The following is a 27,059-nucleotide window of genomic DNA, read 5'->3' on the forward strand; positions in this document are numbered from 1 at the left end:
AGCAATGCCCTCTACAGTGATTCGTTCAGTGCCTTTTAAGCTGCCAGAATAAACTATTGATTCAACGTGGTAATGCTCCCTCATTCCAAAGATGTGCCTATCAACAACACCAAGGTATGCAATTCCACAAAAACAGATGATTTTGAAAGACAACGTGGCGTAATGTACAATGATGTAAACCTGCCACAGCATCAGACTGTGCATTAACAAGATATATTGTATCGGTATGTAGTGTTACTGTTTTTAGATCACTCCATTTCAATCCATGACCTGGTATCTTGAGGAGTATAGAGGCTCCCAGAATTTCACTAAATCCTACAGTTTCCTTTGCAGTTACGTGGCAGTTCCTAAAAGCAAGGAGGAAGCCACTGTAATAAAAGAGCTGATGCATCTTTAATATTTAAAATCAGTATGACACACCTTGGATCATAAAAAGTTCATCACACACTGATAAAATACAAGTTATTTTAGAGCAAGGGAGTGTTACAAACTCACCCCACCTTTCATTCTTATGTATGTTACAGCTTTGCCATCGTTGAGCTGGATCTGGCACTTGGCAATAGTGGCACAGAGTAGCATTGCCACAGTTAAGGACATGCCAACATAACACAGCCTTTATTATAATGCTGTAAACCACACTTCAGCTGTTGTAATAGCTCAAATATAAACTGCTAATCATCCCTGTCTCTCCTCCAGTGTTACACAGCATAACTGGTACTATGAAGGGGAAAAAAAAAATGGCAAAAACCAAACCAAAAAAACATACCTCCCATTTTTCTATCTGAAAAGGTAAATTTTTCCTCTTTTGGTGAACAGTGCTCATAGCCTAGGCTTGGGAACATCTGGAGTAGCTTCAACTCAGACCCAAACTGGACACCAGCACCTTGCAGAATGAAATCCCTTGTGAATGAAGCACCTCACCGCCTTTGGGAAATCCCACAGCTTGTTACAAGGGCAGCTGAAGGAAATGCTCTCTTTCAGCTTGCTGAACTTTCCATGATAAAAAAACCAGCACTACTTTGGTTTGGCGAAAAACCCTTCTGCACACAAAAGCCTCCAGGCTAACAAACGTGCCTCTTCCTTTTTCCCTTGAATTCCCACCCACATTGAAACACAGTGCAGGTTTGGAGAAGCTGCTGTTTTCCTCGCCATGCATGCCTTTCCACGCAGCTGGCCAACACCACCAGCTGGTACCAGGGCTGAGGCTTTTAAGAGCCTGCAGACAGGATCCTCTGCTGGCCTCGCAGCGGGCTTAGCTGCCACAGGAGGAGGAGGAGGAAGAAAGGCCCAAGTTTCCTTGCCCTAGCACCTCATCTCTGCTTTCCCTGGGGCAGGTTGTGCTGCCTCCTCACACCTCTCAGACCCCTCTTCACTCTCCTAACACAAACCTGTGACTCCCCTCGCCAGGGCAGGGCCGTAACATTGAAACACCAGCAACTAGATACGTTGCAAAGGGCAACAGTGCTACCCCTTGCACCAGGCAGGGCTCGGTTTCCCCAGTGGCAAAGAAAATAGGTTCAAAACCCACACGAGAGTCACTCGGATTGTGAAACCAAGCATGGGAACGTGAGGAAACGTGGGGCGTGTAGCCACCGTGCAACCTTAGCTCTGCCCCCTTGTGCACACACAGCGATGGCACCCTCCCTAATTACACGGTAGGTATCGTCGTCGCACAACCCTTGCCTCATTCAGCACAGGGGCAACCATAAAATGACTGTTTCCTCACTTCTGAGACTATCTAACTTTTAGGTGCGTGCATGGGGGAGAGGGATTAATTGTTAGATGCAACTTCATTTTTGCCTGCCGTCAGTCCTTCCTACCTGGTTGATTCTCTACCCACCTCTGGATATTTTACAACCTAGCGCTCATACAGCTTTGACCAGGAAGTGCTCAGTCTATCATTATACTTTAATCATTAAAAAAAGCCCTCGATACGTGAATCAAATTAAAAGATGCATGTTCCCAAATTATTTCTTCACAATTAATTGTAAAGAAACTTGGTACAAATTATGATACTGAACAACTAGAAATTGGGGCAAATGAAAAATATGTACGAAATTTCAATCACTTAAGGACGGGAGTAGTCTTTAAGGCCTTCTAAACTTCAGCCACATTACCACCTTCTTCAGAGCCAGTTCTCCACACATCACAGGTACCAGATTTAACTACAAAGACTTCTAAACTACAAAACATTCAGCATTTATTCTTCCTCTACCTCAAATTTCAATGAAACATGACCAGCAGAACAGAAAAATGCAGGAGGAAGATGCCAAATAAATTCCTTGATAAGCTCTTAAAATACCAAAAGAGACTGTATGACCATTTTTGTTATCAGTAGGATGACTTTCAGTGACCACATTTCAAGTGTTAATATCCTGGTGTCACAAGTAATACTAATTTGACTTTTACTAATCCACTGATTAGATTTTTCTTTTTAAAAAGCTGTTTATATCAGGATCTTTAGTCATGCAGGGCTTTTTTTTCCCCCCTCAAAATAATTAAGATTAAACACTGTAAAAAAACTAAAACAATACAGGCAGTAATTTCTAATGAAACTAGTAATTATTTAGACCACTGAAAACTAACACAGTTTACACTATGTATCAGCAGTTACACTGTCTGTGCAATTGGTACTTGGAAAAATGTTTTAACGTAAGTTAAACATAAGTTCCCCTTTACTTCTGCTGATTTTAGTTAGCGAAGCAATCACTGACTGCACTCCGTTTACCCTCCCAGCTCTGTATTTCCGTTCCCTGAGCTTCAAGATCAGAATATCAGACCAACTTCCAATACTCTTTATTGGGGGAAGGCTCACTTCGATAGCAACTATTACTAATTTTTCAGTTTGCAACTTGAAACAAACACTAAGTTTTTGCAGTGAATCTAGATTTCAGAGCTCAAACCACCCTCTTTCCCAAAAAAACTGTCTTGAATCCCACATATAAAAATTAGATGAACCCCCGGTAGGATGTGGCAAAACAGATGGTCACTTTTAAAAGCCATGTGAAAGCCCATGTGCTGAGAGTGTGCAACTCTAAGCTCGGGTAAAGAAAAAGAAAAGAAAAACAAAACAAATTTGGTTTAGTTGGATTGAAATCCACAACGCTTCTTCCTGGCAAGTGCAAGAAAGCAAGCTTTTCTTGGAAAATTTGGAGGCCAAAGGGCTGCATCAACACCAGACCCCTTTGCTCACCCGCAGAGTTCAAGGACAAGCCACCAGGCATCCCTCTGTTTTAAACCTTCCATGGGAGAGCTGCACCACGGGCGCACGAAGACCGGGAAACCTGACAGGGGAACTGGGGCCAAGGAGATGGGATTGGAGGCCTGGATGACTGCTGCCCTGCTCTTCCCAGCCCCATTTCTTCCCTCTAGGCTCTCCCAGGGAAGGCACCCCGACGATAAAACACCTGTACTTGTGAGAGTTACAGACTCCCTTTCAAAAAGATACAGAAAATTTTAAACATACGCACTTTTCTAGATTACTATCTGGAAAATGTACTTGATGTTTTCTTAGTGCTAGTGTAGTTTACTGATCCAAGCTTTAATTAAGCATGCTCTAACCAACACTTTTGCTTTTTGTTGCACTGCAGTTGCTATTTTGAAGTTATTATGGAAACAAGGTTAGTCTGCGTAAAAAAGTTCCCGTTGACAAGCTGATTCACTTTTTTAAGCAACGGCCGGACACAGCAAGTCAAAGCAAGGCAGCAGGTAACTGCCAAGGGGCAACTCCAAGCAAACAAGTATCCTACGAGGAAACTACTTGTCCCTGGAAGAAACCAAGTTAGGGCTGAAAGAAAAATTTTCACAGCTGTCAGATCTGCCCTGGTCCTACTCAGGCAGCTGACATTTCCCAGGTTGGATCTTCACTGCCTTCCTCCAGCACTTCCAAATTCAATACTTTTTTTTTTTTTTTTAATAGCTAAGAACAGACTGCAAAAAATACTCGGGTCACATTTTTGTCATGCTGTTTCTCTGTAGTTCGAAAAAAAGATTTGGAAAGTGTTACACACCCTAGGCACAATACCCAGCTTTGCTCTGCCAAGAAAAACTAACGCTAGAAAAATGCTCAGATGACTTCAAACTGTAGGCAGATATGCCCTTTCTGTCACTAGGGTTCTCTCATTTGTTTAGGGGTTTTATCACTGTCTTTTGAGAATGAAAAAAAAGAATCCCGGCCTATCACAGAAGGATCAGGAATTAATAAAAAGCAGACAAAATGCTACCCAAGGATGCCATGAGTGATGAAATGCACAAATATGCTCTTGCTGTGTAGTGTACCTGTCCCACCTCCTCTCCAGTACTTCAGATATTCTTTAAAACAATATCCTCGCCTGCTTACCGAAACACCATGCTCTCCCAAGACTTTTTTTTCCCCCCCTGTTCCACTGGTTAAAACTACTGACAGAGCCACAAAGGCTCACTTGCTGCCGAGCAGAGAAAGTTAAAGGCACTGACTTGTATGCAGTTGTACGCTCAGCTCTGATGATACATTGCGCATCCGTCCGGACACGTAGTTCGCTGTAAGTTTACAAACTCGGAATCATTTTAAAGTTTTCAAGTGTAACATGAGGAAAGAGGAAACTCAGATCTCTTGTTTTCTGGCAAACTAAACCTTCCCCTAGCAAGCATTAAACATGCTGTTGACCCAGATCGGAAAAGGGCAAAACCGTAACTTCTCCATCAAATGACGGACCTGAGGACCCTTGGAGAAAACTACAAGTGTCACTCACCCGTCAGCTTGAAGGCTGCGAGCGAGTGACAGCCGGTATCGAAGTTTAAGCTTCCAGAGCGCGGGTGCGCGCCCCTCCCGGGCGGCCGGGGCAGGGAGGTCAGGGCCGGCGGTCCCGAGGCGGCGGGGCGGAGGAACGGCCGGCGGCGGCGGCAGGAGCGCCCGGCCAGCGGCCCGGCCAGCGGGAGGCTGCCCGCCGCTCCCCGCCTGCCAAGCACCTACCTGGGGCCGAGGGAAGCTGCGGCCGCGCGGCTCTGAGCCGAGGTCTGAGGCGAAACCGTCAGAAGGCAAAAAAGAGGAAGAGGAGAAGTGGGGACCCCCGGCCCGCGGAGCCCCCACGCCGCCTCCCGAGGCCGCAGTCAGGCCGGCGTGCAGCCAGCCGCCCGTCCCGGGCCCGGCCCCCCGCCCCGCCCCGCGTCCGGGGCGGCCGCGGGCCGGGGGCCGGACGGGGCGGTAGGGGCCGGGGCCTGACGGCCGCCGGCGGCGGCGAGGGCGGGGCCCGGCGCGGCGGGGGCGGGAAGGGCGCCCCGCCAGCCGCAGCCCCCCCGGGCCGTTGCCCTCGGGCGGCGCGGCGGGCCCAGCCCGGCCCGTGGAGGGGGGCGGAGGAGGAGCCCGGCGGCGACGCCCGGGCACGGGCCGCCGCGGTGCCTTAGCCGCTGCCCCGGTGCGGGGGGAGCGGCGCGGCCCGGGCCCCCCTCCGCAGCGGGCCAAGGTCGTGGCAGTGCTGTGCTGTGCGGCCCGGGCAGGCCCCGCCGCTCCCCGGAGGTCCCGGCCCCGCGCTCCCGGGCACCCGCCGCCCTCCCCGGGGCGGGTGGGGGAAGGTGCGGCAAACTTTCCCCTCTTTGCGGCGGGGGCTGCCGCCCCCGGCCCGGAGCCACCCCCCGTCCCGCAGCCGCCCCGCCCCGCGGCGCCGGCTGCGATGCTCACCTGGGGCCGGGGGGCTGCGCGGGCGGAGGCGGCGGCGCAGCTGGTGCAGGATGACGAGGAGGCCGATGCAGTACACCCGGAGCAAGGGCACCAGCGCAGACAATAGCGACATGGCCGCCTCCCGTCCCGCGGCAGCTGGCTCGGGGCGAGGCGGGGAAGGAGCTGGCCGAGCGGCCGGCCTGTGCGTGGCACGGTGGCTCGCCACCGCCGCCGGGCCGGGCCGGGGGGGGCGCGGCGCGGCCCCCACCCAGCGGAAGGGAAAGCGCCGCCGCTGTCACAGCAGCGCCGGGGCGCGCCGCGGCTCCCGCCCTTCTGGGCATGTGCGGCGGGGGAAGGGCCGCGCCGCGGCCGGCGCGGGGAGGGAAGGGGCGGCGGCGGGCGGACCGGCGGCCGGCCGCGGCGGGGCGGTGGCTCGGCCCCCGCCGGGGCGCCCGGGGAGCTGGGGAGGGGGGCGAGCGGAGCGGCGCGGCGGCGTGACTCAGCAGCGAGCGGGGGGGGCGGCGTGACTGGCAGGCGGTGTGACAGGCCGCCCGGGGAGGCGGCCAGCGCCGGGTCTGTTACAGCGACGAGCGGGGCTAGAAGCGCCGGGGCGGGGACGGGGCGGGCGGCTCCCGCTCGAAATGCCGCGGCTGAAGGCGCCCGCTGGGCGGTTGCAGGGTTTGCCCTCGCTGGCACAGACGAGGGGCCGGGGCGGCTGCAGCTGTTGCGGAACCCGCAGGCACCGCCGGGCCTGGGTGCGACCGCTGGCACCTGGGGCACCCGCCGCGCGTCCCCCCGCCTGGCCGCGGCTCTGGCAGGGGCAGGTCCGGCCGTCGCCAAGCGCCGTGTACGTACGGAGCCTTCCTACCGGCCTGACTGCGCGCCCTTGCAGTCACGCTTGGCGTACCACGCGGTTTATTCCGAAGGTTTATTGCTGCCAGTTTAAAATCCTCAGCCTGACTCTTTAAGACGCCGAACGCCGGCGACAGAAGACCGCGTCCTCCCTAGCGGTCCCTCCGGTAGGTGGCCGGTTCCGGCTGCGGGCAGCGAGCCCGGGCCCCGGCGGCGCGGGCTTCATTCACAGAGCCGGCGGCTTTGCATAAACGCGGATGAGCCCCAGTACCGGGGCAAGGCAAAAAATGGGAGCAGGCCTTCCGCGGGAGGAGACGCTGACCTACATAGTCGGTTTCAAATCCTTCGGTAAGGTTTTGGCTTGGGGAGCCATGCAAAGTTCTGGAAGTGCGTTTGAAACGCAGTCTCCTCCTCCCCTTTATAAAAAAGCAAACGTACTTCCTAGAAAAAATACAATTAACGATATACTTCTTCAATGTCAGATTAGATCGCTCAGCAGAACTGACTTTCTGTCTTCTGTCAGAAATATGCGTACAGTAAAAGCGGTGTGTAGTTGCTCCAGGACAAACCCAATCATTTAATTTTATGTATCTCTGGTGAATGTTTTTTTTTATTACTAACGCATGGAATTATGCAAATGTAAATAATTAACATCATGAAGTCACATCAATAAAGGATTCATTATTAATGCATATTCTTCACAACCGTGCGCGGAGTAGGTAGAAAGAGCATCACATAAAATGACATGAAAGAAGAAACACTATCATTTAGTAAAGTTGAATTCTTTCAGCTTATCTCAGTAAAAATCAAATCTCTACTCCTTTATGTTGTTTACATCCTTTTCTCAGAACTACAGCATTAATGAAAACCCTTTGCAACATTAAACTGAAACTTCCTACAGTATATTTACACAATCTGTATATAAATAATGTAATTGCTTTCACACGTTTTCTAGAATAAAATCAATTGATAAGGCGATAAATACTCCTCTACCTTTTCTCAGATGACACTATCCAAAGAGTTGACTAACTGGGGAACAACCAATGGGTTAACATTATGGTCTTATTGGTCCCACTACTTTTTCACAAGGTGTTAAAATTTTCAACCCTCTGTGGTTCATGAGTACAGCTTCACAGAAAGGATGAGGAAAATTTGTTTCAACGCTCTGTTAATGTTAATTATTTTTTCTAAAGCCTGATGGGGCACAGAGGAGAAATGAAAATATTAACAGAAGACTGTAGGTCTTTTGATTCTTTTCAAATAGTGTGTTAGAATACATCCTAATTTAAATTGATACACCCTTTAACTTGATTTTTCAATAATCACCATCTTATTGATACTTTGGGTTTTTTTCTTGCAATTGTTAACAGAAACCTCGAGTATTTGGGCTGGAATCTTGTCCATCTACTTTAAATACTTCGCTGAGGCATTATTACCTCAATGAAATCTTAACTGTCTGAGCCCTGCAAGGGATGAAAGGAGCAATCTAATTGCCTCAGCTTTGCTGTACAGGCAGCGGACAGAGAGGCGCTTCTGAAGACCTGCAGAAGATGATGACTGCTTCCTTTGAGGTGCTTACAGTGCTTCCTTCTTTCCACCGACTGCAAGTGAACTCACAGTGCCAGCAGGCAAAGCCAGCCTGCGGTTAGAGCACAGATACCCTCTTGCAAAGTCGTTGGAAGCCAGTAACCCCATCCATACTTGCTCCAGCCTATCTGTCCCTCCTGCAGGACTGGCGCTAATGAAGCAGTATGTGATCACAGTGCTTCCACCCACACTTTGCATAAAGATGCATAAAGCTATAAGAAAGGAAGTGGGTGATGTTTCTAGACTCTAATTAAGCCCTGAGCTCAAACTTCCCAGCGGAATGGCATAATCAGCAACCATCAGGTAGCGTGGATGGTAGGTGATGCAGCTGAGAGCCTGTGCAGCTGGGAATGCACAAGACATGGGGCCACATCAGAGCAGACAAAAGGGAACCCAAGGTTAGCCTAGCAGTTCAGAGGCTCTCTGGCACGGGGAGGAGGGTTATGAGGTTATGCCCTATTTTCCTTGTTTGTTCCATGACAATCTTCTGTATAACACATGTTTTCCAAGTATATGAGTTTGCTCCCCTTGGTTTTGCTCCCCAAGAGAACTTGGAGCCAACAACTCCTCGTATCCACCATGCGGTGGTTCCAGTTCAGTAGGAAAGGTCGATGCTTTTTGCCCAAGCATGACATAGTAGTTGGGGCAGTCTCCTAAGATGTCGACACTGTCACATCAATCCCTCTCAAACAGTAAAATGTACACGTCCACTCCTGTGCTTAGCTTGAGACGTGCTCTCTGCGTTTTGCACGTATGTCGAAGCTGATGGCCCATGCCGGAAGAAGCCAGACATAATTCTGACTGCTGCTAATTTTTCAGGCTTCTAAAAGGGATTTAAATGCCTGTCTTCCTAAGCTGGATTGCAGTGGGACTTGAGGCAAGAGATAAGTGCCTATCTTCCCAAAACAGGATCTCCTTAACATGTGTGGGTGAATAAAGTTAAACGCCCGAGGAGCTTTCAGGTTCAGCAGGGAGGTGCTCACAAGATTAAGCAGTGCTGGGAAACAGTCTGTTGGGGTTGCATCTGGAATTCATGTGGAGTTTTGAGCACCTGCAGACAATTTTGACAGGCTGCATATGGGGTTTTTTCCCCCCTCTGCAAAAAAGAGTCATTTTAGGTACCCCTTAGAATAGGCAGCATCTTGCCTAATGCTGGGCACTTGGGCATAGCAGGACCATATGGAGCAGTAAGCTCTTAGGCATCCTCAGTAGTGGCCTGGGGAGGGTCGGTTAACTGGAAAGGGAAAGAAACTTTGCCAAGCGGAGAGGTGTCTGCAAGCTATGCAGTAGGAAGTCCCAGGGAGCGAGAGCAGGCTCCTCTGCTGAGGGCAACCATCTGATGGGACACATTTATTTTTCTTTAGTGGGACATAGTAGATGAGTGTAAGACCACCAACCTTCTGCGTAACAGAACTGGTACTATAGCATTTGCCCATGAAGGAGGATGGCTTTTGATCCCTCCCAGTCTTTTTCAGATATTTCACTTTTCAAGAAAATCGTGTCATTGGGGAAAACTGACCCTTGCTGGTGTGGCTGTAGTCATAAGGATGTGAAGCCCAGGAACACAGTAAAGAAATCTGAGGGGTTTTAGCCTAGCATTTAGGTTCAAGGGATCAAGGGGACAAAGTTCCAGTCCATATTCACTGAAGAGCCTATCCTTTTTAGACTAGAGAAGAATAGGACAAAATACGGACTAATAAGTGCAAATGGAGTCCTGGAATAGGGATGACTTTCCCTCTTCAACCAAATGCTCAAACCATTCAGCTATAATGAAAGAAACATAGTGTGCCTATTACTGGTGCTGAGCGTTTTGTTTTTTTAAAGCTACTGTCTCTGCAGCAACTATTGTATTTGTACATCTGGGTATTCAGCCTGTGTCACACTTTCAGGATGTATCTGGTCTGGAAAGCCTGAAACATGAGTAGCTGGGGCTGGGGCTGCATCCCCCCCAATATACTCATACTTCATATCAGGTAAGATCTGGGCATCCCTCCTGCAGTTCAGTCAAGACTCAGAGACCAAAAAGTCAGAAGAAGGCATGTAGATAAAAGCAATAACAAAAATAAAAATAAAATAAAATCTCCAAACGTGTTTACATACAAAAATTCTGCAGGAATATAAAGCAGGTGAGCTGCTAACAAAAATATACAAGCTTTTGTTAAAAAACAACTTCTGTCATAAAACACTTAAAAATAGTAAATCTGTTTAGAGTTCAGTAAGAGTATCAGCAGCCTGCAAACTGTACTCGGCAACTTGATTTGGTGAATTGGCTGAAAGAATAACAAAACATCTGGAAATTCTAGATGTAGCAAGAACTAACCAGCATTATTTGAGCAGTGGGAAATCAGCTCTCACATAGTTCTGGGGCTTTATTTGAAAACGTCTGTAAGTAGATAAACTTATTAACATACATGAAATTTCAAAAGCCCTTTGACAAGACCCTGCACACAAGGGATGCTAAACAATCAGGGGATAAGACCCAGCATATTCACAAAACAGAAGAAAATAAACAAAACCCCATGCTAAAATGAGAGTGAAACAAAAGTTACTGATACTCATCAGGAAATCAGAGTAAAATAAGAGCAGGGTGTCAAGCTTCCATACCATATCCAACCCCGATAATACGTTGTAAATATCTTGGATGAGGTAAGGGAAAAGCTGTCGCACCAAAATGGTGGTGTTATTTCTATCAGTCAAGGTGGGAGAGGAGGGGTGGAATTTCAGACAGGTTTAAACAAGCAAGGTGGAATGGCAATATTCCAACACTGATAATATAATGCTACTGAAAAAAAAGATTAATTATGCCCACTATAGCAATGGTTTTGTTGACAGTTAGTTAATTTGTGTTAAAAAATATCTAGTGTCAATAATTGCCATGTGATTATTTCAGTGTTTGTGCAGTTATGTCTGCAAGCACCTGTGGCATACCCTGTGCAAAACTGCCAAACCCACAGCTAAGAGGATTTTGTTAGGGTTCAGCAAACAACCAAGGTGATGATTATGGTCCAAAGCAAGAGTTTTCCATAACACCAGGTCCTCCATGTATCTGTGATTTCCTCCTTAGCCACACTGTAAGATAAACACATCTTTCATCAGAAAATTGGTTAGCACCAGTCTAATGTGAAGGAAATAAAAAAGCAGAATCGCCCTAGAGGTGCATTGGCTTTGGTTTAGCTTTGCTGAAAAATGGTTCACCTCACTGCTAACCCGGATCACAGCATGCAGCGGGAAGGATGAACATGGACAATTTTCTGGTCTGTAGGGTCAGAATGTCTGAAAGCAAGTGGAGCTGAAAAGCCCAGTGCAGTAAAAAAGACAGGGCTGAGGCTTGCTGCCCCATGCTGACCCCAGGAGGAGGTGTGCTTATGTGGGGTGTGGGGAGGTGGACCAGGAGCAGAGGTGGATCCTGTACCGTGACCTGAGCTGGGAGGTTCCTGAAGCCTGGCGTTACCTTTCTCCATTCTAGATCGAATATACTGGGGGATTATCAAGAGTCAGAGGTGGTCCAGCAATTCTGTAAGCCTGCTCTGCAACTCTTTTTATCGCTTTCCTGGCACAGCTGCTTTACGCTCCTCTTTGTCAACGGGTCCTGGCTCCTGAGTCTCCCTAGGCACTTGTTAGTGCTTCCCTCTAAAACCCCCCAGCAGCCTTCGCACTGTTACTTCTCTCTGTCCTGGAACAGATGATGCTCTCTCCCATTTTTCCCAATTCCATCTCACTTTACTTTCTTATCACCCAGACAAACCTGTCTCTCTATCTGCCTACAATCACTGGATTCCCATTCTCTTGATCACACCTGCCTGTCAGTCATCCAAAAAGATTACATACACTTTGAATTTTCCACTTACTTTAATAAATGAATGATTGCAGCATTATATAACTTGTTTATGTTTGGCTTGTGCAGTAATGGTTTGGACTTCGGCTATTCTATGGCAATTCATTAATTTACTAAGCACAAAGCAACTCTGTAAAAAAATTAGCAAGGCCAAGAAATGAACAGACTCAACATTTTAAATTTAAAGGGAAAATTTAAACAAATGAATAAAGAGCTCCTGCTATTCTTGAGGAGAAATTCATGCATGACGTAGATAAGGCAACAGGAAACGTGTGAAAAACTATTTCTCATTCCTTGTCCTTGGGGTGATCCAAGTCTCTGTAAATACTGAGCTTTATTTTTCCTTCTTCATCTCATTTTTGTCTGTATAAAAGCAAATCATACTGTGATCAGTGCCAAATTGCCTTCAGAACAACTGCAGAGAAGATTCAGCCAGGCTCAGACTTTCTCCTCAAACACTTGCCAGTGAGGAAGCATAGAATGTTCCAGGATTGTAGTTTGACCCCCTAGAATATATGCACTAGAAATTATCAAAGACAATTCATTTTGTTGATAAAAATAATCTAAAGGCTGGAGAAAGCCAAAGGCTTATCCTGACAGTTGTTAAGAATGCACTTTCAGATTTGGTTGGTCGCTGGAACAGGCTCCCTGGGGAAGTGGTCACAGCACCAAGCCAGTCTGAGTTCAAGGAGCATCTAGACAACACTTTTAGTCCTATGGTTTAGCTTTAGTCCTGCGAAGAGCAGAGAGTTGCACTCAATGATCCTTAGGGGTCCCTTCCAACTTGAGATATTCTATAATTCTATGTCTGACTATGATCATACATAATATCATGGCCCTCATAGTTTTCAGAGGTAATAAACTATTCTGATTATACATAATACACTACTTGTGACAGTTTAATTTCTGAGTCTATTAAGACAGCAGTTTAATTCAACATCATAGAATCACAGAGTTATAGAACAGTTTGGATTAGAAAGGACCTTACAGATCGTATGATTCCAACCCCCTGCCATGGGCAGGGACACCTTCCACTGGACCAGGTTGCTCAAAGCCACATCCAGCCTGGCCTTTATCATCATCATCATCATCATCATCATCATCATCATCATCATCATCATCATCATCACCATCATCATCATCATCATCACATCCCAGTCTGCTGAGACAGTGCAGAGTGACAGATCTGCCATTTTTTTAAATCTTTCACTAGACACTCTCAATTGAGTTACAAAGTAGGTATTTCTCAGTCCTTCAGCTGCCCTGAGAGCCGTGATTGCTCAAGCCTGATCATAACTTGGATTCCCACAAGGTGCAGTGGTTAGAAACGGTGCATTTCAGATTCTGGATTCATCCTAATCTGCTGCTGCTGTTTCAAGTAATATCAACTATTTACATTCAGCATTTAGTGATGATAAGCCTTACATAAAGGATTTAGCTATCACTGCTTGTATATATTTTAGGTAAATTTTTAGTTTCTGGGTTTGGCTTGGGTTTTTTTGTGAAAGTATGCTTTTAAGTACCAGCATGACATAATAAATTGACATAGGTAGCTCACAAGCATAAGAAGCTTTTAAAACTAAGATGTAAGACTGTTTTATAGCAAGTATTTTTCATCTAGTAAAAGGCCTTAATCCAAACCAACTAATAATTCAAGTGAAGATTTGCAGTCCTTAAAGCTACTTCTTAAAACTAGGCTGTTGGGGTGTTTTTTTTCTAGAAACTCACAAAAAAACATCACCCGGTGATCTACTACATGTCACTATGACTGTTAATTGATAAGTCTAGGATAAGCTGCTTTAGCATTGCAGAACATTTTATTCCACAGTCCCAGCTAGGAGATACTTTTCTATCCCTCACTTCACTTCAAAGCAGATTTATCTAAGGTTGAGATTACTAAACTGAGTTTAGACATAATAAAAAAACAAAACATACATTTACATTGTAAACATATAGTTTATAAAGGTATATGCACATTTATGTATACAGACAGATAAAATAACATTGTGAAATTTCATTAATCATGTGGAAGGGGAATGAAATTTCCTGCGCCCAGGAATTAATAGGGAAGTGTTTAAAGTGGTTGGTTTAAGCCGTTACTTCTTTCCTCAAAAGAGTAGGGATCTTTTACTATATAAATTACATTACAGCATCATTACTACTTTGAATAAAAAAGTTATACTGGCTATAACTTGCACTTGTTACACAAAAATTATAGGTGGACAGCAGATTCTCCTGTTAACCACATGTTTAAGTTGCAAGCCTTAGCAAACAGGTTTTTATCTATCAGAAGTGTAAACCCAGGAGCCTTTACTACTGTTCCAAAGTAAAGAAAAGCAAGCAATGAAAACCATACATTATGTACAGGATGAGCAGCTTTATGCTCATGATTTCACTGGCTGGGTTTCTAATTGCAAAACAAGGGGGTTTCCTGCAACTTGCATGTGGTGTCTTGCACCCATCTTGCTTGTGGCCAGCCTGTCTTTCATTGGGGTTTTGCTTTGTAATAATGAGATTATTAACAGCCAATTTGCTGTATTTAAATATTTTTTTTCATCGAGGAATCAAGGTAAAATCTGCATTTTGCATCTGGCTTTTCCTGTTTTTTGTTTGCCACAATATCAGTCCTGCCTTTGTTTTGCATTTGTCTTTGTCTTGCAACGAACTGTTTACAATAAGCCATCAATAGCAATCAAGGATCTGATTCTATCTCTTCTGCTGTTGTTGATTAAATAGGGAGAGTATGAACCGAAAGGGAACTTGACTGCTTAATCAAAATACAGTTTATTTACAGAAAAGGGCATAAATTTTCTGTAGTCAGGCCCAAATAAATGGCTTTTTTAACCTGCAGGTTTAGTTTTCCCTCTATTTAATTATTAACTGTACCTGCTCTAATCAAAATGTTAATAATTTAAGTCATGATGTTATGAAAGAAAATTTTACTCAGCTTCAGAAATACATATGGATGAATGCACGATCTGTAGTTCAGGGGTGAGATCAAGCACTGAACAGCCACATTGGATGAGATGAAGATCAGAACAGATTTGTATATATCTGTTAAAATGACGAGGACCAGATATCTCAGAGGGAAGTTTAAAATCTTGTCAGCAGAAAACCTCCTACACGGTAATCTCCACTTTACTTCTCATCTCCACCTATTATACTGATACTTAGTAATGGTTGTTAAACTAAAACTCTTTAAGATTTCACATCCATTTTTTTGTCTTGCTGCCATTAATTGTCTCTTTAGATATATTTGATATGTAGATGATTCTCCAAACTATTTTTGAATTTTACTCTTCTAGTTGTGCTGCACTTCATGTATATGATTACAAACAAATGTCACAAAATATTTTAATTTTTTTATAATTTACCACCCTCAAATTTCATTGCATAGCCCTTTATTTCTGTACTATGAGGCAGGAAAGCAAAATTCCCAGTCTATCTTTAAACCACTTATTATTTTATATACTGCTGCTTTGTCTTACTCATTTCCTGTTTACTGTAAAAGATCTTTTATGTCTCTTCAGAGGGAGTTCACGATACAACACAATCTGTTAACTTTTACGTAGACACCTCCTGTTCAAAGTGTCTACGGAGTGTCTATTAATGTAACTGAGACTGACATATGGAAAGAGGTGTCAGTATAAAAAGTAATTAATGTATTTACAGTGCTCAACTGCAAGTGTAAACTAGGCAAAGATTAAAGTATAAGTATTAAGTAAGTGAACCACAGACAAGAGATGTTCTTGTTAAGGCCTGCACTGAACTGGCTAGTCATACCGTGCCGTGCTCTTCCCTATTTTTAACTGTGAGATATGAAAATATAGATGACAATGGCACATGATGTTTTCCTAAAATTCAGCTTGCAGGCTTTTGGCTGTCTCCAGCACTGGTGCGCCTCATTACAGCCATCCAGCCCTGGCTTTAGAGAGTGAGATCTCTTCACATGCTGAGAGTAACGAGATTGGTGCTGCCGATGGAGAGGAGCCAGAGCCTTATCTAATGCCACAAAATGCCTTTGACAGCATCTGCTCTCACATCAGCACACAAGAGTTCCCCATCTGTGCCATTCTGCAGCCATATTCTGGGACTGCATCGCCCCTTCACCAGTCAGGCCACTATGCTGCTAAGAACAATTTGTAAGTAACATTTTTTTCTGCACTTTCTTTTCCCAATTACTATTGTTTGCCACTGAGAGAGGGAGGGAGAGAGGAAAAAAAGAAAGAAAATAGAGGTATTTGCAATGAGTTCTTGAAACATTTTAAATATAAGACTTGGTCTCAGCTTTTCCTTTTTAATTATTTGCTGCTGCTACTTGGAATTTTCAGGGCTGTTTGGGCCTGTAGTAAGTTGTTTGGTTTACAGTTACAACAATTTAATCCTTCGGGGGGGCGGGAAATATTCTGATTACTTCTCTCTTGTTTCTGCTGTGTCATTGTCTATGCTCATAATATGTATTGCAATGATTTTTCTAAAAAGATAAAAATCTATCAATACAATTTTCTAAAAGCAAACACTTGATGTATACTTTGATACACAAGCTGCAAACTATGTCGTATAGGAAAATGAACACACCTGTTGAGTGTAAAGACGCTTCATTTTCTTCCCAGAATACATTTTTCCATATACCAAGAATCAAGCATGTTCTCTCTTACTTTCTTGCTTACATAAAGCAATCTATTGCAATCTATTATCTTGTTTGCTTTTTTTGCTGTGCACTAGGCTGCTAGTTTCAATGATTTCCCCTTAATAACCTCAAGCCGTTTTTCTGATCATTGCACTGGATGATGGCTCTACTAAGTACATATACTTTAGTTTGGATTTTTTTCCTCCCAGACTAACCAGTTCCCATTTATACATTCTACAATGATTCCAGTGGAAAAGCCAGCCAACTGGATGTTTTTATAAATGGTTGATTTCTGTTCTTTGAATGAAATGCATTCACCCCTTTAGAGAGGGCCAAGAAGTACATCATTTTCAGTGCTCGGGAGGTGATTTTTTGGTGCATTTAGGCCTCCTGCACAAAGGGGAACTTTGCTCTTCTTTCAGTATTAGCATTGTGCCTTCAAATAGAAATCATTTTACCTTGAATTAAGCTTGCTACGCATCAGTGGCACACTACTGACTTCAAGCTTATTCCACATTTACAAGAGAGAGAACAGGTTTCGTTGCCCTGAAGATACATTTCTTGATAACTTATAGTCACTAATCAAAAACTAATCCAGATTATTAGTGACTAAAAACCCCATGCATCTGAAATGTGGAGTGATTTAATCATCTCTGCCCAGCGTCTCCAGAAATTATCATTAATGATGATAGGAAATTGTCTCAGGGGAAAATGAGCGAGCAGGTAGTGATAACGCACACAGCCTCCTCCCATCACCTCCACTCTCTGCGGTGCATTAACTCATTTTCTTGTCTAGGCACTGCTCCACTGATTGACCAGTTCTATTTACCAGCCTTCCTAGGCAGAGCTTGGAAATGAGAAAAAAGCATGGCACCTCGCCTACCTAGTCATTTATTTATTACATTTCATTTATTAATTTCCTTGCTTCGATCTACTCTCTGAAAGCTTTTGTTTATCTTTCTTCTTTGTCTTGTACCTACACTTTAAGCGTAAGGCTGCTGCCTCTGTCATCTCTGCAGAGAACCTGAACCTGTGCTCCCACTTCTCTGTGCAGGGATTCTTCTGAGGAGCTGGCTGGGGAGGGAGGATGGTCACTACCAAGCACTCCTGAATGCCAGCTGACTGGCAGTACCACTGGCAGTCTGGAAAGCAGAAGAAATCCTCCCGTAACAATTTTGTAGTACTTAGTGATTCTGCAAAATTTTAGGCTTTCCCTATTTTTCAGTGCCCTTTTTTATTTGCTTATAAAATAAACTCACTGAAAGTATTCAAATCTAAGAAATAAGCCCTAGTATGCATCTAGAAAGAAATATATCTATTAAGATCAGTGATAATTACGTTACAAAACCCCTATGGACTCATTAGTAGAGTCAACAAACAAACATTGCTTTCCTAACAGATTTTTTTTTCTGATTTTTTTTTTCCCCTCTGATAATCTGCCAGTTCCTTAAGCTTATTTCTTCACCCCCTAATATTCTGAAAGGCACCATTACTGTCTCCTGCATCTTTAGCACCCACCAATTCCAATCAAAACAGCAGCAATGAAGATGGATACTCCCTGTCAGGCATTGCTTCGTCTCCTAGCAGAGCAAGGAGGGTGAAGCCAGTATCATAAATCACTTTCCTTAGTGGGTATAGTCAAGTGACAAGAGAAGTTAAAAGCTTAAAATGATGTTTCAACTTCACTTGTCATTTTCTATGTCACAGAGGGGCAACACCCCAGCAGCGGATACATTCCAGCTCAAGGAAGGAGAGAGGGGCTGCACGGTCTCATGGCCCATACTGAAAACTATTTCCATCAAAGACCTGGTGCTATGGCTAGGCTGCAAACCTTCTGTCCTTCTGTCAAAAGCTAATTTGCAGCTGTTAATATCTTTACAAGAAGTACAGAAAATACTCAGGCTGAGAATTTCCTCTGGTAACACATGAAGGGCACGACTTGAAGCCCAGCAAGTCCATGAAACACATCTTGGTAGGCTTTGGTTCTCTTTGGACATAACACCCAACTGCAAAATGAAAAGCAAGGGCAAAGCTGGGCAGAATATTCGAGAATACCGAGGAAGGAAGGCTGGGGAGGGAGGGGTGCCTGAAAATACCCAGCACCCTTTCAAGTCTGTAACAATAGATGACAAACAGAAAACAAAACAGCAGCTGAAATCACCTTCCGACACAAAAACGTTACTTTCCATCGATCGCAGAATCATTTAGGTTGGAAAAGACCTTTAAAGATCATAATGAAAAGGCCTCGTTTCTCTCCAGCTGTCTCTTTGAGCAGCCTGGGAGCTGATCCTCTATTTTCTAAATCCTTGGAAGCTTCTTCAGCCCTCAGAGTGCCCAGCCTGCTTTTGGGGCAGGTTTCCCTCGACAGCTAAAATGTAATTGCTGTAGAGGATCTCTCCTCCCAACTGGGGTTGTTCTGCTTTATCACTAATTTCTGCAACGCTGCCTTTGAGTCTCAGATTTATTTACTGACCACAGTGCCCCTGTAATTAAACTGTGGGTTTGCTTCAGAACCTGACCCTAGGAATAAAAACCGAAATACAAGCACGGTGTGATTCCACATAACTGCAGGCCAAATGACATCCTCAGTTACCCTCGCACAATGCTGTAACTGTCAGTGGGGTTGCAGAGGTGTAACTGGAAGGAGGATTTGGCCTGCGGAACCGTAAATCCCACGGGATAGCAGCTAGAAAAATGCTGGTCAACTTGCATAGCCCAAGCCAAGCTGCAGAGCTGGCGGGTACAGCTAAATCACATTGTAAATGTACAAAGTGGAAAAAAAGGTTCCAGATGGCGTGTTCTTCCCCTTAAATCCTCTCAACTCTCACCTGGGGATATGAATATCTCTAGACGGAGTCATACACAGAGAGGCAATGCTGAAGAAAAAAGTCCTGTATACAAAAAAATATCTGACCTCATACTTGAGCCGTTTACTGGAAAAATCTTAAACTTTCTGTATCTATTTTTCTTTGAATATCAATAGTCTTTTTTTCTCTACTTTCATAACCGAACCAAGAAAGGAATAGGTCAAACATATGTTAGCTTGTAAAATTAGAGAGTTTTTATGCTTTGCTAAGATCCCAGTGCTGACATGTCTGATGTTAGAAACAATGGAGCAAAAGATTTAACTGACTGAATAAATGTGTCTTGCATAAGTCACATACACAAGAAGAAAATAAAAATTAAGGAAAATTGCTGAAATGAAAAGCATAAGCTGTGAATATCAATAGACTACAATATGTAGGCTTGCATATTCTAGCTGCCATTGCTCTGTTTGGCTTCAGAAACAAAATTATCTAGAATAATTATAATTTACAGCTGTTAAGAATCTCCGTGCTCAGGGAAATGCTAACACTTCAACATTTGTTTTCATGCTGAATCAAAATTAAAAAATTCAAATTCCTCTCAGAGAAAAATTCTCAAAAATTATGTTTCTTCGTATTAAATATAGATACTCTCAAAACACTGTCCTACATATATCACTAACTGCAGCTTCTAGTAGGAACATATTGTAATATTTGATTTGGTATTCCAGTATGATTACAAAGTCAACATGAAAGGAATAGGAAAATTAAACACTTCCAATTCACAAAGCAGAATATTTTGATGTTGAACAAGGATGTTGGGGTGAGATTTTCAGCACTGTGGAAATGTTTGCATTTTGGAGAAAAAAAAATTATTTGCTGACAGTAAACTTTTTCATCCACTATTGTTTTACTAGCTAAGTTTTGACACCTCACTTCTCTTTTAACAATATTCTGATCATGCAGTTTGTCTTTCCTTCTTGCTTCCTTCCTTTCTTTCTTCCTTTACATTAGCATGATGACAAAGCAGCTTTATTACTGTATTTGGATATTTTTTTTACAGTACTTAGTTAGATGGAAACCTTCACATCTCTGGACTAATGTGCAAAATTGAATCCTTGTAAGATCCAAGCAAGGTGAGTAAGCAGATAAAATGATGGACAAAAAGAGGTGTGCATTTAAGGGGAGAGCTAGGATTAAAGGCAGCATAGCCCTGGGTCTTACACTGTGCTTCAGACTATCATGCCTCTTGAGAAATGGCTCAGTGCGTCAGCTCACAGAAGAGATCAGCCAGCTGAAGCGCCATGCGTAAAACCAGATTTCCAGTGTATTTCTGATAACACAATTCATGCACGTGGCAGTGCAGGCAGCGGGTGGTGCACCTTCACAAGTCTTTTAGAAGTTCAGACAGATCAAGGAGCATTCCTCTCGAGGCAGAGCTCCTGCCTGTCCTAGCAGCCTGTCTGGCTTGCACCCCAGAACCATCTGAGCTGTGGCAGAAGAGGCCCTCCAGGAGACGCTCCTAGGGTGTGAGGTATTCAGGCCATGCTGTCAAACTGGACCTGGTCCCAAGTAAAAACCCCTGGAGTACCAGCTCCTTTTTCCTCCAGTCTGCTTCTGCTGAGCTAGTGCAGACGAAGCCAAAAAAATCCACGTGCCATCCACTATATTTGGAATCTTCCTGCAACTGTTAGTTAAGATCGGACCTTTTTGAAAGTATTTGTGAAGCATAATCCTTAAGAAATGCAGTTAAAACGCTATGGAAACATACAAGCCCTATGGTGCAGCACAGAGTGTAGGGTAGGTGCACCCATGTTATCTACCCATAAAGGCAATGCTTGCACTGAGAAGTGCTCCTACACTCCCTGACCCATCTCTGTAAGCCCTTGAGCTGCTTCTCCATGTCTGGAAACCAGGTACTGGGGGAGGATGTCTTCTGTGATGCCCTCATGGGAGATGCCTCAGCTGAACAAGGAGGTAGCCAGCTCTCCTGAACACACCAATGCCTAGTTCATTGAAAAGTCCAGCTGCAGCACAGAATATCCTGCTACTCTTCTGACAGGGAACGGCATCAAAAGCTTGGCTGGAAAGGGAGAAATAACATTTGGCAATGACATGTCTCCCACCCAACAGCCAGAGCCGCAGTTCCACAGCCCGGTGCTCGCCCTGCACCCCCCATGAGCAGGCTGGGATTGCCGGCCCCAACCAACGTGGTCCCCAGAGGGAAAGCTGCGGTGTCTCCTCGCACAGCACTCGGGCACCTCTGCCACTGCCGCCAGAAGCCTGCCTGCGTGGTGGCCCAGCAGAGGACTTCCACAGAGCAGCCTCCACATCCAGGCACCTGCGCTTGGCGCTGAAAGATGGGTACTGCAGGAATTTGCTCTTTGCTTTTCTTTTCAGTAAACTGCCTCCAGTACAGGCCTTGGCTTTAGAGTCAAAGGCCTCTGGAGTAATGAACTGTTATTTCTACTACAATGGGATTGTTGTGTATAATGGTATCCCTTAACTGCCACTGCAGTGCAAATTATGAAAAGCAAGAATATCTGAATATAGAGACACTTGGCCCTTGTGACAGGAGATTAAGGTCTTTTCTCCAACACTGCTGCACATCCTGAACTCCAGCTCAAGTCAAAATTAACTACATACATGCAATACTCCGAAAAGCAAGCTCTTAGCCTTTACTAACAAATGTGTGTTCTGGATATCCCTATAAATATCCAACGCTTTTCAAGATCCTACTAATCTCCTGTGCATCCTGGTCCCATCAGAGTTAATGGCAAAACTTGGCTAAAAAGATCGAAGTACATTTAAAAAAATAATTAATAAATCTGTGGGTGTGTTATCTTTTGAAGTTTTAGTGGGTTTGATTGCTTAATTGGTTATTTTTTTACTGAAAAAAAAAAAAAGGCAAGGAAATGTTGTCATATCATCCGCAATATAAAATCATTCCTCTTTCTTCCTATTTTTCATGTCTTGAGAGTCTACCATTTTCAGTCTCTTGGATAAAATCTTCTTCAGACCTGTTCATGCTTTGCTTTGGTGTTGTACTCCTTGGAAGCAATAATGACCAGAACAAACTCAGGCTTCTGAGAAAGAGCGTGTTATTTGTCCAGTGGTATTTTAATATTCCAAGAATTAAGAGTCTAAATATTTAATCTCCACTGCAAACTGTCTGAAAAGCATGGTATTGTTAAACAATAGCGGTAAACTGCTGAGGAAAGGTCCAATCCTTTTCTTACTGATGTCAGTGGGAATTTTGCCAGGAAGCTCAGCATGAGCAGGGTATAGCCCAAAGTAATCAGTTCTACAGATGATTACATGAAAAGCCCTTAATTATAGCATGATGATTGAGTATTATTACAGTCATGAGACAGAGGCATCTTCTGGAACCAAAACCAAGAAAAAGAACGCATTCAGGCTATTCCTCCTCTGAGTTGTGCCTCTTTGGCAGCAGCCTTTTATCAGATGACTTTTCACATGTTAGCACAGCTACTCTGGTTTTGGCCGCAGCCTGACATGCACAGCAAAACGAGCCCAGATTTCCTGTTCCACAGTTCCTCTCTGCTAAAGGTCTCTCAGCCCACAAAGGCTGCATCATTCAGTAAGTAAAACGCTTTCGGCAAATGCAGGAAGCACTCTGCTCTTTGTTGTCCATCTTCTCACTTCAGTTGAGAGGCACGTCTTCCTCCATAGGTGCCTCTTCCAGGCTGGGGAAGGGCAAGTAGCTGATGACCGTGCGTGATGGCTGCTGTCTCCATGAGGGAAGGTTGTGGCGCAGACCCCCACAGCCAGATGCCTGCTTCTGCAGCCTCGATCAACCTGCCGGGTGCTCGAGTTGAGAGCATGAGGAAGCAGGTTGTGGCCGTGAATTGGGCACTGAGGGCACAGTGATGCGTGCCAGCTAATGGCACGCCTCTGCAAACACGTTCAGGATCTTTACGGTTCTTCATTTGTTAGGCAGATATATGGATGCTGTTTTGCACAGTTCATCTGAGAAAGTGAAGCTTGCACAGTACCCTGCAAAAGCAAAATCTGTGTGAAGATGGAAATATGATTAGACTTTGTATGAACTACGGATTAAAGTGTTTTATTATTATTTATAAGGAAGTTCATTTTCTCCCTGTTACTTGGAGGTCAAACAGAAGCTTGCCCTCCCTACTGAAATCAGTAATTTGGCAGCTTAGCAAAATCTTAATAAAAGACAAAACGCAAATATTTATAAAACATGCATCACTCAGTGTTACTAAATCATCAACAGTGTTTGCTTCTGGGTTTTATTGTCAAAGTCACAGGAAGCTGCAGTGATGACAGTGGGAAAACACACGTCCACAGCAAGTTTTAGGTACATTTTGGGGGGGATTTTCTTCACTGCCTTACTTAGGAGAGAAGTTTTTACGTTGCATTTTAATTTATTTTCCACATTTGTATGTTGCTTAAGTTTCTTATCTGAAAGGAACTGTGAAACTCTCCTACTGCTTCCTGCCTGAAATTGCTCTCTCTGGATGCAGCTGCGATTTCCCTGCCATGATACATGTTGTCAGGCTTTGGTTCCTCTTGAAATTATCATTAAAATGGTATACTGGCAAGCAGTACCATTTGTAACGGTGCGGGATTCTAAAATATTTTCAGGTTTTTTCGTAATAGCAGTTGGTAATTTCCTGAAGCTATGCATTCTGTTTAAATATCTTTTCTTTCTGCAGTCCTCTGAAGCAGCGGTAAAAAAAAAATCATTTCTATTTCATTTTAACCTCTCAAGAGACGAACAAAAATCAGTTGCCTAGCAAGCAGAAGTACTGTTGCCCGTGGTAAAAGGTCAAGACAAAAAGGTGCTGAAAACTTTTTGGATACTTATATAAAGAGATGATTTATGACTTGGGAGTTGTTTATTGCACAAAGGGGTCTGTATTTGACCCTGTGCATCCTGCTCTCACATACTTAATGCCACTTAAAGGAGAGGAGTATCAGTATTCCACAGACAAGCTTTCTGACATTTCAGAATGATAACAGCTACCTCTCAGCTTAAACAAACTGAGAAATATGCCTGGGAAATAATTTGTCATCAGCTATAGAAATGTCAGAGTTCCAGTTTAAGTAGCAGAGGTATTAAATTCTTTTCACTCTTTGACCATATGCTAAAATAACCATCAAATGAAAAGCCTTTGTGTTTATTTTCTAAGGGCAGCCACTGTATGTGGTAATACTTTCCACAAGAATCCATCACACAATATACATATTACAGTTCCGAATATTCCACCTACTCTAAACCTCTAAACTCTACTATGCTGCAGTTCTCGAGATCTTTGTATAGAGCAGCTCATGTGTCACACAGCAAACATGCTGCACGTGCCTCTTAGCTGGGTGGATGAATTTCTGGGGTGCTACAAGCTCAGCTTATGAGAGTGCAATATTCATTCCATAATGTCACTTCAGAAGTGACAGCTCGATCTGGTTTTAGGCTTTGTGCAGACCTAAGTAGGAGGAAGTACAGGGAATTCATGCGTTTTACCCAAAGAGGCTTGGCACACCTATAGTCCCTACACTCTGGAAGTGTAATAACCACCTGGCTACCAGTGTTCTTAAGGGACAGGGAGGAGATGGAACCACAGCTACCCTTCCTGTGATTTGCAAGGGACAGGAAAAATCTCTAGCAAAAGCAAGCGAAAAGATGTCCTGTCAGCCACACAGTACACCAGAAGGCATCTTTGCACCCCACGTCTTCTATAGTATAACCAGGAAGTCTGACAGACAAAGCTTTCACTTTATTGCTCACATTCAGTAAGAGATCTGTCTGGACTAGGCAACCAGGGTGAAGTGAAATGCCTCCTCCTTCCTTATCTGCTGCTACGGAGGCATGAAAAGTCAATTCTACATTTTAGAAAGGAGAAAGAGCTTTTTATCTCCTTCAAACTCTCAACGTCTACCTCCGAGTCTCCAGATTCAAAATATTCCCTTTCCACTGCAATGTGTTGGTACAAGAGCTCCCCAGTGATCTGAGCCAGGGAGCGTGTGAGCTTTTTCTGCCTCATCCATCTCAACCCAGACCACTAGTTAATTCAGCCCTCGGTCCTGCGGTGGGCTCCGGTGGGCTCCGGTGGGCTGGCACAGCCTCTGGGAGCAGCTGGACTCCAGTCAGGTTCAGCATCCCACCTGCAGGGACTCTGTGGCAGGGTCAGGGCTCTGGCAACCGATCCAGAAATCAAAGTGCCTATGAAAACTTATAGAATGCTTATAGAAGCATTAAAATAACATTCCCTTTGTGTTATTTATTATTCTTTCCCTCCAAACTTATCAGTTTTATCAACCGTTTGTTAGATCAGTGTTCTGGAAGCAAATGCACTTGCATTCTTGCAGAATTTTCTTTAAACCGATGATCTGTTTCAAAATGCTTTTCAACTTGTTAAAAAAGAAAGCGAAGAGGGGATTATGAGCTAATATCCTTCCTAATAACCACAGAACCCAGAATCTTCTAAGAAAATTAGCATTTATGTCTTCCCTGGTGTAAATCACTCTAACCCACTTTCCCAATTTGCCTGATGGTGAGGGATTTCTAGTCAACTCCACACTTGCTGCCACTTCATGACCATGCCGGTACCAATTTTTTTGAGGCCCACACTGAATTTTTTTCAAAGATTATGTTGCCATTTAAAATTAAGAGCATTTTAAAATACTCAGCTTCGTACTGTGATACTAGCTCTTGCTTAGTCTAAAGCTGCATCGCTATGGCTGAATATTGGAGCATCTAAATATTAAGAAGTAAAACCTGCCATTTTCTTCAGTGGTATAATGAAGTAAGGCATAAGATCAAGCCTGATTTTAATTATAAGGTGTCCTTTCTCTTACTCTGCCTGCCTTCCCCGTTTTTCATCCCAACAGCAACTGTTCGATTTGACTTGAAGGAATACCGAATAACTAGCCTGAAGTAGCAGATGAATCATTCTAATATCTGTTAACTTTCCCAAATAAAGACAGCTCTCTCCAGGAGCAAATGTCAGTCTCCATCACTTAACAAGCTTATCTGAGCCAATATAGTTAGCAGGGACACACTCACACTGAAAAGCCAGTTGCTGATGGTTGGATTTTCAGTGTGTTGCCAAACTGCCGAGTAGGACAGTGATATTCCTGATTTCCAGCCAAACTTGAGCACGCAGCCTGTGCCTGAGCAAGTGCTGAAGAATAACAGATGCACGGCTTATTGCAAAAGTTTCCAACCACACAATCCCCAAAAATACAAGGTGCTCCTCAGCAGGTCACCACTGGTGCTGGGACACCTCCTGCCCTTGTTCTGCTCAGGCGCTGCAGGGGTCCCCTTCCTGCAGGCACTACCCTTGGAGTCTCATCCGGACACTCAGCTCCTTCCAGGAAATTACAACTAAACACGTTTTTTCATAAAAGTAAGCACTTCAATACAGCGCAGAAACCTTTTTAATGCCAAGTACTTCATTAAATTGCCAACCTCCTTGCAAACGGTGCTCGGAGGAGCAAGAATGCAAGCACGGGGGATAAAATTCACCAGCGACGTAATGCCGGTAAACCAGGACTGCCGCAGCCAACTGCTCAGGGCGGTGAGTTAAGGCGGCACTTGGCTTGCACCCAAACCCCAGGAGCCTGGTGAAGCCCAGCACAGAATCATGGAGCACCAAGGTGGTGAGTTCACTGGGCAGCATCTCCCTCTGGAGGCTCTCCCCAGCTCCTGCCTCTCACCACTGGCCCTGGCTG

The 27,059-nt window shown here is 44.3% G+C and overlaps 2 protein-coding genes across 7 annotated transcripts in view; both read right to left on the reverse strand.

The window, feature by feature from the left end:
- Nucleotides 1-5,788, reverse strand: part of DHRSX (dehydrogenase/reductase X-linked) — a 167,954-nt gene extending 162,166 nt beyond the window's left edge. For 3 of the 4 annotated variants that reach the window (XM_056327398.1, XM_056327397.1, XM_056327400.1), the window contains exon 1: nt 5,657-5,788. In XM_056327398.1, coding sequence (XP_056183373.1) covers nt 5,657-5,768 — 112 coding nt within the window. In that variant the 5' untranslated portion in view covers nt 5,769-5,788. Of the gene's footprint in view, nt 1-4,951; nt 5,089-5,656 lie in introns of those variants that run through there. The other variant, XM_056327399.1, reaches the window with a different exon arrangement.
- The window catches only part of ZBED1 (zinc finger BED-type containing 1), a 59,688-nt gene that overhangs the window by 6,650 nt on the left and 25,979 nt on the right, over nt 1-27,059 (reverse strand). The window contains exon 1 of one of the 3 annotated variants that reach the window (XM_056327394.1): nt 5,657-5,793. The exons of 1 other annotated variant lie outside the window; for it this stretch is intronic. The gene's annotated coding sequence lies outside the window, so the exon portion shown is untranslated. Of the gene's footprint in view, nt 1-4,730; nt 4,939-5,656; nt 5,794-27,059 lie in introns of those variants that run through there. One more of the 3 variants, XM_056327395.1, reaches the window with a different exon arrangement.

This window comes from Falco biarmicus, chromosome 2, assembly GCF_023638135.1.
Source record: "Falco biarmicus isolate bFalBia1 chromosome 2, bFalBia1.pri, whole genome shotgun sequence".
NCBI lineage: Eukaryota > Metazoa > Chordata > Aves > Falconiformes > Falconidae > Falco > Falco biarmicus.